Raw genomic sequence first — 14,948 nt, 5'->3', positions numbered from 1 at the left:
TTATTTAATTCTTTATATTTATACTACCTGCTATGTAAGTTCTGACATTTTCAAATCCGAAAAGGAAAAACATTAATTTTTCTATTAGTATGGGATTACTAACCATTTCGTTAGTTTTATTTAACTGACTAAAATGCAGTCAGATCCAAGGCATTTCTTCATGATATTTAGATGTTTACGAAACTTATCTTCTTGATTATTATCGATTTTATATCCAATGTTATTCATTTGATATTGATCTTCATTTAAATTATAAGCTTCAATATATTGCTATAAATGATTAAATTTCAATCATTAAAATAGATTCTTATTACGTAAGTATTGCTTCGAATAAAAAATATTTACTTCATCATCATCAAAGATACAATATATATTGTTATACTGTTTGGAAAACCTTCTAATACAAGAATAGGTGTTATTAGCAGAATCTTGACACTTGCAAGCCATACTTTTATCGCAGCCCTTGAAAAAGTATTTTAGTTACTTCAATAATAAAGTAAAAGTGAGATGTTAAAGTGATAGCATATTAATTCTTATTAAATATTATATTATAATGAACTTTAATATTTTTTTTCTTAACGCAAATGTTTTATTTCGTATAGAAATCTGAAAAACAATTAACTTTGCTGAGCATTCCCAGAACTTATCACTTTTTCTGAGAAAAATATTCATTTTTAGTCGGAATTCCCTCAACTGAAGTTAAGTTTTAACTTAAGTTAAGAATCTTGATCTAAAACAAATTCCATGTTAAAAAAACTTAAAAATTATTTAATTTGAGTATTTTCGAGTGTTTGAGATTAAAAAAAGCAGGAAGTTCCAGAAATAGCCTTCAAGGTTAACCGCTTTCAGATTTTTTGAAATTGGCAAACTGCAATATCTATATACGGAAAAAAGTGAACTATAATAAATAATTGTCGATTTACAATAAGTAGTGATCAACTGAAAAAAATTACCATTTCAGATAGTAAAATCATGATTTTAACGATCTCATGACAATATTTATCATATCAATGCTACATTTTATTATTTACATGGAAGAAAATACTATTTTAAACAGTAATATTTGCTATGTGAATGTCGAAAATGTTAAAGTAGAATAATTAAGAATTTTAACTTTGATATTTGTCATTTCATCCTTAATAAATGGTTGCATGTGCGATGTCACACAGAAAAAAAAATGTTCTTGAATCGAGTATATAATTTTGAAGAACTTAATATCCTTGATTTGAGTAGAAAAATTCTTAATTTATAGAAAATTTTTCTTGATTTAGGGAAATTTTACTTGATTCAAGAATTTTTCGTCTCGATTCAAGATAATTACCCTCTTCAAAATGATTTTGCCTAATCATATATATTTATATATGATTATATATTAAATATATATAGAATTGTATATGATTATATATAAATTTTTATATAAAATATATATAATCATATATAGACTAATATATTATATGTATATTTTATATAAGTCTATATTATGATTAGTTCTAATTAGATCTGAGTTATCTAGAGCTATATATGATTATATATAAATCTATATATAATTAGATCTGATTAGACCTGAGTCATCTAGGGTTATATATGATTATATCTAATCAGATCTAATTTATATAGGACCATATATATATATATATATATATATATATATATATATATATATATATATATATATATATATATATATATATATAATCAAACGTAAAGCTATGTACATAATTATATCTAATCAAATGTAAATTATAAATTTATCAATGATTATTGATTTTATTTTTTTTAGTAGATTTAACATAAATATAAGATCTGAATTTTTTTATTAATAATTGCAGATGAAGAGCTAAGTTATATTTTATTTTATTATATGTAACCATATATAATTAGGCAAAATCTTTTTTTTCCCGGGATTAAGAAATATAAAACACAGTTACTATACAAGCAAATTTCTATGGAAGCAACTTAAATATTTACAAAGTAAAATGGTAAATTTTAAACGCAACACTAAAAATGAAACTATAATTATTGATTTAGTTGGACTGCTAGTAAAACATCTCTTCTTTATTATATAAGTGCTATGGGATTATCACTTGGACCCAATGCTCATTCCTAAGTGAGTAAAGAGGACGCAGAGCGCATCTCAATTTCGGACGCAAGAGCGCCAGGGTCGACGCGCGAGGGGAGAATGGCTCGTAGACAACAACAACTAAACATTTTGGAGGCAAACGACGAAGCAAAGGGTTCCTCTTATGGTGCTGGAATAGATGACACGATGTAAGTTGAAAAAAAAATTTTTAATTTAGTGTAAATCGTTCCCGAAACATTAAACGCGTTTATCTCAAAACCGTGTTTTCAGAGTCGGTGAACAAAATTTCTCCGAAACCGCTAAACCGATCGGTTTAAAATTTTCACACGACTTACTCAGATATATTTTTCAGGTAATAATCGAAGGAATAAGGTTTTGGACAATAATTTCGATTTTTTAAGCCACTTTGAAGTGAAAAATTTTCATGAAAAACTGAATTTTTTTTTGAACGGCCGCCATTTTGTCAAAAATCAAAATTTTGACTAGACCTTCGATCATTACCTGTACTTATTTATTACATAACTAAATATTTTTGGTTTTTGATTTTCAGATAATTTGGACCAGAGATATCTTGTTCACCGCCAAGCACTTTTTTTTGGAGGTCTCTCCGCAGATCATCTACAGGAGCTAGGGGATCCAATATTTTTTTAAATAAACCGCTGATTGTTAAAGTACATTAAATTCTGTTTAAGTACATTTTTTCCATTAATGTATAAAATAAAATGCCTCTTTGGAAAAAATTCACAAAAAAACGTGTTTTTTCTGCCTTGCAAGTGGATATAACCCCTTAAATGTTAAATTCTCCGAGTGGGGGAACTCCTCCTTCTCCTCATTTATTAATACTATCTTTTTCGTCAATGCGCATGACACTAACGCTGTCAAGATAGCCAGAAATACGCATAGTCGATGAAACTTCTGACATGAATGTTTCTTCAACGTTTGTATTGGGCAATCAGCCGGGGGCGTAGCTTCTCCTTGAGGCAGAAGCAGTTACTACTTTAAGACGGTTTTTTAAATCAGCTGCCGTGTTTTTATATTGAATCATGTATTTACAAGTTTTATTAGAATCGAGTTTTTAATAGAAATTTAATAAATAATAAAAATTTCAATTGAAGAAATTTGTGAATTTGCATGATACTAAAATCAGCAGATAACCTGTCAAATTTTTATTTTATTAAAGAATTAAATTAGGACAAAAAATATAGTAGGAGTAGTAATGATTTTTTACATTGTACAACAGTATCAGAACTGCTCTAATACCATTTTTACACGCTTTTTATTAGCTTCACTTGTATGTTTGTATGTTTATATGTTTGTATGTTTGTAACCGACTTCTTTGGGCGCGATTTTGACGCACTTTAAACGGCCAGAATTTGTTCAATCTTTGTAGATTTATCAAGGACCGATGATAATACACTAATTTGATGAAATTATTCCATTTTTCAATTTTCAAAATAAGATTTTTGTTAATTTATATAATTTTTATCTATAGTCTATAAGGCAGAAATTTTAATTTTCCAGCCATTATCTTTAGATGATTTATCTAATATTAACAAAGTGCATGCTGGTAAGTTAGTTACCAAATAATAGTTGGAAATTAAAAAAACAAGCTACTATAAATAAACCAAACTAAAAAGTAGAAAATAAGTAATAATTTAAAAAAACTAAAAAACACGCTTTTTATAGAAAACCGAACTAAAAAAATAGAAAATAAGTTTTAATAAATTTAAATTAAGAATAGTGTTAAAAATTTCAATAAATATAATTAATAATAGTGTAATTGAAAAAAAAAATGTATTTTATTTTAAAAAAATCGTGGGGTGCTTTTTTAGATATTCTAAAAATGATAATCACTCTACTCATATCTGTCGATAGAATATTTATATCTATTGACCCATCTAATGAGGGATCCTTCCGGATCCAATGAGCTATCGCATATAATTTTAAGAGCAGTATCTATATTTTAGACTATTTTGAACTTGTCGACTAGCCAAGCTTGCTGAAAAAAGTTGACTGAAAAAAGAAGTATTTTCAATTTCTAATAGATAGCGTATGGTTAGAAAATTCTTTCCTACCTAGAAAGTTAAGTTATATATGTTATAGTCCAAATTAAATATTGATTTGATTTACTCTCTGATATGAGTAGTATCTGTCTTTACCAGTGTTACGTTCCCATAATTAGGTATAAATTCATTTAGAGTTTTAAATAATTAAATATCAGGTTTTGACACTGTGGGTAGTCGATCGACCCCCGGTGTGTCGTCACAGATGAACTTACTATCTTATTATGATTTATTACTGACTTACCATTATGGGCCCCATAAGTTTGCCCATATAACCCCCTGAGTTTCTAACCATTTCGCTTCGAAAGGCGGAAAAATGTCGTGCCCCGTCTTCCTGAAGAACTCCTCTGAATAATACCCGTACCTGGGGTCGTTGATGGGAATAACGCCCCCCGGAGGGTGAACCTCTGGAACCTCGATTGGGACCAGCTTCCAAGCCTTGGTGATGTCTGTCCAATAGGCAGGACGGTTGTTGTTGACGAAGATGGACTGACCCGGTGGACCTCGGCTCGTGGGTGATTTAGGCGAGTCTTCCTCAGCGGTTCGAACTACCCTTATTCGAGGTTCAATTAGTATCTCGTCGTCCGTTACTCGCACTACTGGTCTCACGTGTTGTACTACCTCCGTTCGCAGTTCGACTGGAGTTTCGGCGCCGATTGTCGGCAACGATTGGTAGAATGGCTGGGCCAAGCGACGACGACCCTCTTGCACCGAACGACCCGATCTTCGTGACCGTTTTCCGTGAGGCATTTAAGTATAGGAATTTGGTGCTGGCTGAACGCTGGCTAGCGCTCTTGCCGAAAATTTGGGACCTGGGGATACGCTGATTAAGCGCTCACCTAGAAGGAGGGTTAGGTTGGCGAAACGCTGGCTAGCGCTTTAGCCGGAAGGTATTCTTATATGGGTTGGAACTGCTATAAAGCGCTCCGCCCCATAATAAGTATATTTGGAAGATATGTTTGGTGTAATTGGTTTATTAGAGAATTGGATCTGGATAGGTTCAAGTCTGAGGGTGGAGCTCTCTGCACTCGAGAGTCTCTAGCTCTATTGACTTGCTCCTGGCCAGAATAAATGTTTATAAATCTTATTGTCAGCCATGTTGGTAGCTCAGGTTACTCCTGAGAGAGTCGACGAGGCCCGGGTCCCATGCTGACGCAAGATGTTTTGGTTATCCGCGGCCACGGCAACTCTCTGCTGACGCCTTATCACAAGCGATTTCCGTTACTCCGCTGTTAGTATAACCACCAGCGAAGCAACTGATATCGCTTGGTATGCGTTCTGAGAATCATCTTAAATTAAAGTAAACGCTTTTAAATAAATCTTGAGAACAAAATAAAAATCGAAATTAGGCGAAAATTCGTGGAACGTAACAACCAGCAAATGCACTTTATTTTTGCTGTTGATGTTTTGACATGCTCAACTATGAGCGATTATATGTTTATCGAAATATTTTTGTGATGAAAATATTATTTAAAAAAAAAATTCTTTACAAAACATGCATTAATTCTTTCAATAGTTTAATTTTCAATTTTCTCCAATTCTGACCAGTAAATTTTTTGAAACGAAACTTTCTCTTCTTTTTACTGTAAAACTGGATAAGTCTTATCAAATCTTTAATAACCCTTTAGGAAAGTCCCAACTTGCAGGGGAAATTTGACTTTTAAAGAGATTTTTCAGAGAATTATTTCCACAAGGATTCCTACAAGAAATTTTAATAACTCTGAATAACTCTTCTGGCAGAGTCCGAAATCTTGGTAAAAATCTGACTTTCTAAGTCGAATAAAGAGTTTTTCTGATTTAATAAGACTTTTTCGGACTTTTTAAGAAAACAAAAAACTTTATGAACTATTATTCGTACTTATTAAAATTTTTTTTCAGTTATTTCAGAGAAATTTTTCCACAAGGGAATACATTTTTTTTTATTTACACTATTATTAATTACATTTATTGAAATTTTTAACACTACTCTTAATTTAAATTTATTAAAACTTATTTTCTATTTTTTTAGTTCGGTTTTCTATAAAAAGCGTGTTTTTTTGTTTTTTTAAGCTATTATTTATTTTTGTAATAACTTCAAAATTTTTTATAAGATCAATGTTTTTGTTTCAAATTTTTTATAGAGCTTAAAAAACTACATCGATCGCCATCAACCGCGTGAAAATCAGTTGATTCATTCAAAAGTTATAGCAGTTTGAAAATTCAAAAAATAGTGTTTTATCAAACTTTTATCAGACTTTTAAGCTCGGAGAGCTCAAAATTACATGAAAATAATATTTTTGAGCTCTTTAAGTTCAAAAACGTAATTAGCGAAATTTTGAGCGCTTAATTACGAAAGTAGCGGGGAGTTGCACAGATGGCCTTCAGGGTCACCCGTTTTCCTAATTTTTTTTATTTACACTATTAATAATTTACATTTATTGAAATTTTTAACACTATTCTTAATCTAAATTTATTAAAATTTATTTTCTATTTTTTTAGTTCGGTTTTCTATAAAGAGCGTGTTTTTGAGATTTTTTAAACTATTATTTATTATCACTTTACTGCGTTCAAACTTTTTCCTGCATTCAAATTTTCATAATAACTACGTATCTTTTGCGGCTGTGAGCCGACTTGTGCTTCCTGTACTGCATTTACCCTATCCCTAAACTCTTTCTAATGGCTGGTGGAATAGTGACATGGGGAAACCACAAAGAAAATCCATGCCAGTACAAGTCGGCTACCGGAGCGAGCCCCGACAGTTGGCGTTGGAACTATTCTATCAATCGTCGGGGCTCGAACCCTCGCTTCACGACATTATGTACGAACGAACTAATGATATAATGAGCTTGGAGAGCTCAAAATATGGCAATAAATTTTTAAACTCGAAGAGCTCAGAAACATCGCAAAAGTGGCAAATTGCAAGCGCGTAAGAACTGAACTTAGCGGGAAGTTGCAGGGATGGTCTTTAGGGTCAACCGGTTTCCAAATTTTTTTATAAGTTAATAGAGTTTCTCACACACACACACACACACACACGCGCGCGCGCGGGTACATACATACATACATACAGACATAGTGACAACATCGCGGGGGTCATCAGGGAAGCTTCCGGTAGCCGTAAAACGTCAAGATCTGTTGAAATCTCGATTTTTGCAAAACGGGGAAAACCAATAACTTGCCGATTTTTGAAAATTTTTAATTTTCTCAGCGGTAAGTTAAAAATTAAATTTCACAAAAATTAATATATATAGTTCTATATACTAAACAAATAATAATTCCATCATAATTTTAGCTCGTAGTTCCGATTCTACCTCTATTATTTTCTTAATTTTGAAATAATTATAAATTTTCAAGCAACGGAGTACCTTATACATTTCGTAGAATCATTTTTGCGATTTTATGTATGCATAGATAAATTTGCTGAAAGGGTGGCATTTAATCATAATTTCTCTTTTTTAGACTAAATGCAAAAGCTGAAAACAGTGAGTTATTACAAATACTAGAGTCTAGAGTCTTTGAAATAAAAGCTTACGTATAAATTTAAGTCGAACTCGTTTGTACAGGTTGTATTGTAATGATGCAAAGATTTTTCCCCTTTGTATTCAATTAGTAACGTTCGATCATGAGAAATGTTTTTTGATAATACTGATATTCCATCTGATATTCCATTAATTCCTGCGATTTGTAAAATCGTGTTGAACAGATCAACACTACTCACAGGTGTTGTTACTTGTGAAAATTCTATCCCTGGTCCACGAATCAACAAAGGCACTCGTATATCACTTTCATAAAGCTGCCTTTTATCAAATGGCATGCTAAATTGTCCTATTAGTAACATAAAATTAAAATAGAGAATTAGATAAAATGTACGTGCTTATGAGCTACCTGTAATAGAAACTTTTTGCTAATTATGTGTAAAACAACGAGATGTGAGGCGCTGATAGCCCCAATTGCTTCATAAACGTCACGCGATCAGTTAAGTCAGTGATAAACGACAGTTGTAATCGTTGTCACGGGGCTCCTTCATTACTCGTTGAAGGTCCTCACCCTAGCCGCGGTTAATTATCGACAGATCACAGGGCGCTGTGGTATAGGATGTTCGCGCAGTCATAATAAAATTAGCATAAGTTACGGGGCCTAGAGAATGAGTGTTCCGCGGGTGGGGATAATTCCACATCAGGGGCAAGTGAAGTTGGCGCACCGAAAAGCGACATTATGAAGCCAGTGTGGCCAGATCGTGCAATTTTTTTACCCCCACTTTGTACCGCTTTCAATATAGTTAGATGAGAGTTTCCTACAAAGTGGAGGTAAGATAAGAGCACGATTTGGCCTCACTGTGTGAAGCCGGAGCCCGAGACACCAGCACGAGATTTTGGAATACCAGGTAATTATTTATATTCCTCTGAGCTTCCTGTGGAACCTTCAGAGCGATCATTTAATGTTAATAATAGATATTTATTGTTAGGCATTTAGCCAGCCTAAATATCCGTCAATAAATTATTTTAATTATCCTGAAATTCCAGATTTATCGTACCGTTGACCAAATCCCGAGCTACGACGCAATTAAGCTGATCCGAAGTACCTGATAGAGCTGTGAAATTTGGCAGATAAAATTTGCCTAGACAGAAGGCTACAGGAACGACAACGTAAGCTGAATTAAAAGAAAAGAAACCGCTGAAAATTTCTCAGGTACAGAAAATTTAACCTCGTTAAATTATTGCGTTGCTTCCGGAAATTCTAAGCACAGGCCAGGTTCCGTCTTCCAATCACCCTACTTGATTAATTAATTAATTATCCGAATTCAAATAAAATATCTAAATTATAAGTCGAAGTTAAAATTAGTTAAAATGAAATTTGAATACATAGAAAATTTAGCAAGTCAAAAAATTTCAAAATTAAAATTCAGAGAGGTTAAATTTATAATTAATATTACTATTAAATTTGTCAAATAAATTTAAGATAAAATTTATAGAATCAGAAATTTTAGTACCGACAAATTTTAGTTAAATTGCGTCATTCATCAGAATAAAATTATGTCGATTATATTTAGTATAAATTCAGAGAAGGTTAGAAAGCAGTATCGTAACATAAACACACACATTTTAGTGCCCTCAGTATTTTTATAAAATTAATAATTAATTCAGTGTTTTTAAATAATATTTAGTGAAGTTTATTCGAAGTTGATACCGATACACAATCTGGTCAATAAATAATATAATTTCTAGATCGCTAAATCAGTAATTTGCAATAATAGGGTAATCGCAAGTATTTGAGTTTAGAATGTTCGGCAGCGCGAACATTAAACAACTGTTGGCAAATAATCTACCAAGGATTATCATCAATCAAACGGAACGAGGTGCAGAGGCCCTGAGCCAACAACCAACAACAACATCCTCGGTTGCGGATAAAACTGTCAAAAAAACCAAAACACATCTTAATAACAAAGAGCGAGCGGGATCCGAAAGTGACATCAGGGACTATTTGAAGCGTAAAAGGGACGCAGAAAAGGACCTAGACACTTCCGGGACAAAATCGGAGTTTAATTATCAGCCATCAAAAAAAGTTGACAGCTCTAAAAACACCAACAAAACAGATAAGATAAGTACTGCTCAAATCATCCACATTGATCCCTCAACTGCCCCACCACCTTCTGTTACAGATCAGAATATCACAACTAATATGGATGATGATATGATAAAAATACTTCAATCCTTAACTGCACAAATCAGCATGATGAGGACAGAAGCGACAACCAACGTCAATAAGCTCCAAACCCAAATCTTAGAATCTCAGAAGAACAATGCTGAAGCTATCTTGGAGATTAAAAATGACATTAAAAAGGTCGAATCCTCATGGAATAGTAAGTGGTTAGATGTCCAAAAGAAACAATCAGAGCTCGAGAACGAAATTACAACTCTAAAAGAGCAGCTGAAAAATAAAACTACTGAAGCAGGAAATTCAGGGGATAAAAAGTCAAATGACTTACTGTTTCTAGCTGATAAAAAACTAAAGAAGGTGGAGCAATTAATATATGATCAAGAAAAAGAAGCCAAAAAAATGAATATTATTATTAAGAACCATGACTGGGAACTTACCCAGGTCCAAGAGAAAACCACAAAATTTCTCGAGGAGACGTTTAATATCAGGGCCGAAATAATCAATATTCAACCTGTAGATAAAATAGGTAAGATGATACGCGTCAAACATAGCACCCAGAAAGCCAAAGAAAAAATAATGACTGATAAAGCTATGGTGCTGAAAGAAAACAAGATCTCCATCGTCAGGGATCTTACATCGCGAGAATTGGAACAAAGATCGAATCTCATTAAAATTATAAAGGAAAAAACTGAACAAGGCCATCAGAAAGCAGAGATAAGAGGTAACAAAATCAAAGTTGGTGATACTTGGCATTACTGGGACAGCAATCTGAACACTTTAAAAACAGCTAAGCCGCTGAAACAGGGGTAGTACCCAATAATCAATCACCTAGTAAACGAAATCCAAAAAACTAAAAATCATAGCCTGGAACTCAAGCGGCATCAAAAATTTCTTTGATCATGAAATACAACCGGACGTCGACATCTTTTGCATAAGTGAAACATGGGCAACATATCCATTAAATCTACTACCAGACTGGGATAATTATCAAGTGTTTAGTGCCGTAGCAATTAAAGAAAAAAGCACTGGCCGAGCTAGCGGAGGACTGGCTATTATTCTCAAAAAGAACTATCAGGCAATACTTATCGAATCCTCTGACAGCTGGATTTTTTTGCATTGTAAATCACAACACTTTGAAGCCGTCATAGCTTGTGTATATTTTCGACCAGCACGAGATATTAATATACTCCTCGAGTTATTTCAATACTCTCTGGAGGAAATAGCCTGTTCACATGAACATTTGCCACTTCTGTTGCTAGGCGATTTTAATACTAGGTTAGGTCATCTAAATACACTATCAGACGAAATAACAGATGGAACAAGTTTAAACCCCGAAAGAAAATCTATGGACACAGTAATCAACTACAAAGGTAAAAGATTAGTAGAATTCATGGCAAACGATAGCATGGTATTAATCAACGGTAGAACAGTGAGTGATACACCGGCACACTTCACCTGCCCACACATTGGAAGAAGCATAGTGGACTTGGGTTGGATTAGCAGCAACACACTTTCAGACATCATAGACCTGGAAGTCATTCAAGAAAATAACCCCTCAGATCACTTCCCGGTTTTAGTCATCCTAGATGCAAAGTATGAACGTCTTTCTAACAAAGCTACTGTTGAAGTGATGAGAAACTTCCTCACCTGGAAGGCTGAAAATAAAGAAAATTATAAATCTCATCTCAGATATTCGCGTAAAATTGCTGTTAATTTTGCTGATGAAAATCTAGATTACATTTGCACAAATCTCACCGATGCTATTATGGATGCTGCTCAGTTTGCTTGTATGGTCATCACAAATAACCCTCAGCGTAGGAAAATCAAAAAACAGAACCAAGAATGGTTTGATATAGATTGTCGCACAGGATTAAAATTGGTTAAAAGGTTACTTACTGAATGCAAAACAGCTGCCTTCAATATACCAGAACTTGATAAATACAGGAGGGCGAAGAAAGAATACAGAAGATTGATCAAACACAAAAAAAAGGAACTCCAAAAAAAGAAGTTGGACAGCCTTGCGAATGCTAAAAACTCGATGGAGTTTTGGAAGGTAATAAGAGAGTCCAGATCCAGACAATTCCAGCACAACCCAATACCGATTGGCATCTGGGAGGACTTCTACCGTAAAATCACGCCGACAGCTGATCCAGATGACGCAACTTTTTATGGAGTAGATCATCCAGACTTAGATAAAGAATTCACCTTGGAAGAACTTGGTAAGGCATTTACTCACTGCAAAAATAACAAATCACTTGGTCCTGATAACATACAGAATGAATTCCTAAAGAATCTGCCAAGCAACTGGAAGCTCTATATTCTTTGCCTAATAAACAAAATTCTGAGAGAAGAAATACCGCCAAATCAATGGTTCACTGTTCTGGTGACATTGATACACAAAAAAGGTGATAAGTTAGATCCCCAAAATTATCGGGGTATTGCCCTAATAAATCACATTGCTAAACTTCTCACGAGCATGATTAACAGACAACTAACGAAATGGGCCGAAGAAAGTAAAATTATCTCTGAAACACAAGCGGGATTCAGAGCCGGCAGAGGATGCTCTGACAATCTGTTCACGCTATTATCCGCTCTCAACTGCCGCCTAAGGCAACGCAAAGCACTTCAATTTTTACTGTTCGTCGACTTTAGGAGGGTGTTCGATTCTGTCAACCATAAGTTGCTTTGGAAAAAACTCTTCGAAGCAGGCTGCAGTGCCAGACTGGTTAGACTCCTTAGAAATATTTATATATCTGCTCAGCTGAAGCTAAAAATAAATGGCTCGCTGTCCTGTGACTTTGAAAAAAACGAAGGAGTCCTCCAAGGAGAACTACTTAGCCCACTTCTTTTCATTATTTTCATCGCCGACCTTGAAGAATTTCTAAGGAATCAGGGCTGCAAAGGCACGAATATTGATGGCTTGCTGGACATTCTTCTGTTGATGTATGCTAACGATCTTGTGATTTTGGCCTCTTCACCTATTGATCTCCAAAGGAAAATTGATCTACTCAAGTTGTACTGCGACAAGAATCTACTAAACGTGAATATAGACAAAACCAAGGTCTTAATCTGTAGAAGAGGAGGTAAACACTCTGTCAATAGGCAGTTCTTATATGGGGAAAAGGAAATCACAGTCACAAACTCATATGAATACCTAGGCTTAAAAATCTCCTTATCAGGGTTCAGCAGACCAACTGCCTTAGCAGCGATCAACAAAGCCAAAATGGCTTTCAATTCAGTCCACCCTATACTCATGAAAGCCAAGATGGACCCCTTCAACTGCATAAATAAATTATTTGACAGCATAATTGTATCCACACTTCTATATGCCGCTCCAATCTGGGCTATCAAGTATCTAGAATTAATTGAACAAGTACAAACAGAATTCTTTAAAAGAATTTTCTGTCTGCCAAGAAATACAGAAGGAGCCCTACTTAGAATTGAACTAGGCAGACTCCCACTTGCTTACCAGGTCCTTACTGCAACTTGGCAATGGATTATTAAAATCCTCGAAATGGACGATAATAGACTACCAAAAAAATGTCTTCGTCGCTTGCTAGTTCTTAGAAATTTTAACAATAATGATAAGCATAACTGGCATGCCTATATATTTAATCTGATCGGAAAGATCACACCCGAGCTATTGACTACGCTCGAAAAGCTTGACCCTGATAGCTGGAAAGCATCTAAAACTTATTTCATGGCAAAATATAAACTGCACCTATATCAAGAAGACCTGAGAAAAGCCAACAATGCACACTACCTGCAATTGCAAATACCTAGATCTATGGATGGCAACAGAGCTATGTTTCTGAACAAAAGAGTCGGCTTTAAAGCTCTAAAAGTTTTCTTACAAACAAGGCTTGCCAGCAAATACTATTTTCACCTTTCTTTTAACCAAACTTTCTACAAATTTAACCACGCTCTACCTTGTCCTATCCGTAACTCGGATCAACTAGACACAATTGACCATCTATTCAACAACTGCCCAATCTACAAACCCTACCGTGACTTTTATTTAAAATCCATGGATGCCTCTAATCAACTCCAATGCGAGGTTCTGAATCGCAACGACGTATCCTCGATTAAAGCAGTATATCACTTTTTACAACAGTGCTGCCGCTTGAGAGCCTTCTGCTTAACTGAATAATAAGAGCTGATTATAATTTGTCATGCTCAACTTTTCTTTCACTTTCACTTTTATTTATATTATTATATTATGTTATATTATTATATTATATTATGTTATTTTTGCCAAATCTAACCTATTGTTATAGACTATGTAACTGTCTGAGAAACAATAAATTAATTATATTTAGTATAAATTAGAAATCAAAAATAAACATTCATCCAAGTTAGATTAAAATTAATTAATAAAATCAACAATTGAAAATAAATTAAAATTTAAAATCAAAATTAATAATTAAAATTAACTTTTGGGAAACCATCAAAAATTTCAAAATAAAATTATAATAGATATAAATTTTTTAAATTAGAAAATTAAAATTGTCGAGCAGTAAATGAATTTATAAAAAATTACAATAGTAAAATAACACCGGCCGACATGATTTTTTTTTCTGAGATATAATAAATTTTTTTCACTAATTTTATAGTGCTGATACCGAAATCAGACCTTATTTTATCGTATCACATCAGATTTTTGATAAAACGAATATATTCGCAATTTTTGATTGCTCAGTAAAAATGAATTAAATTAATAAGTCATGGCGCTTTTTTTATCGAATTAAGTGACATCTTGTGAGAAAATATATTAGTTAGAACCTCGACACGACCATTCGAAACGTGTTACATGGAAAGAAGCCTTTATAGTTACTTTGTTTACAAACGGTTTGCTAAAGTCAGTTTGTTTATTTAAAAAAATTGTTTACATTTCATTATTGGTGTTTAAAATATTCAATTGTTGTTTTGTGATTTAAAACTGTCAGAAAAATATAATGTTTTCAAGAAAGTGTCGTAATAGTCCAGATACATTTTGTTACATTTGTGGAAATTTTATGACTTTGAAACAGAAATTGAAAATTACTGAATTTGTGGAAAAGACTTATAATTCTTATTTTGGCTTTAAAATTCAACTCAGATCGTGGATTCCGAACTTTGTGTGTACTATTTGTGTTGAACTATTAAGGCAGTGGACATACGGCAAAAAA

General features: G+C 33.4%; 1 protein-coding gene across 8 annotated transcripts in view; it reads right to left on the bottom strand.

Moving 5' to 3' along the window:
• Positions 1-114: 114 nt before the first annotated feature.
• LOC141537067 (N-acetylglucosamine-6-sulfatase) overlaps positions 115-14,948 on the bottom strand; it is a 165,601-nt gene continuing 150,767 nt past the window's right edge. For 7 of the 8 annotated variants that reach the window (XM_074257893.1, XM_074257892.1, XM_074257894.1 and 4 more), the window contains 3 exons: positions 7,655-7,947; positions 346-462; positions 115-270 (listed from right to left, as the gene is read on the bottom strand). In XM_074257893.1, coding sequence (XP_074113994.1) covers positions 121-270; positions 346-462; positions 7,655-7,947 — 560 coding nt within the window. In that variant the 3' untranslated portion in view covers positions 115-120. Of the gene's footprint in view, positions 271-345; positions 463-6,246; positions 7,596-7,654; positions 7,948-14,948 lie in introns of those variants that run through there. The other variant, XM_074257896.1, reaches the window with a different exon arrangement.

Source organism: Cotesia typhae, unplaced genomic scaffold (genome assembly GCF_013202065.1).
Source record: "Cotesia typhae breed Kobodo isofemale line unplaced genomic scaffold, CoteBio_Ctyphae scaffold_58, whole genome shotgun sequence".
NCBI classification, from domain to species: domain Eukaryota; kingdom Metazoa; phylum Arthropoda; class Insecta; order Hymenoptera; family Braconidae; genus Cotesia; species Cotesia typhae.
This window is presented reverse-complemented; position numbering and strand designations above follow the sequence as displayed.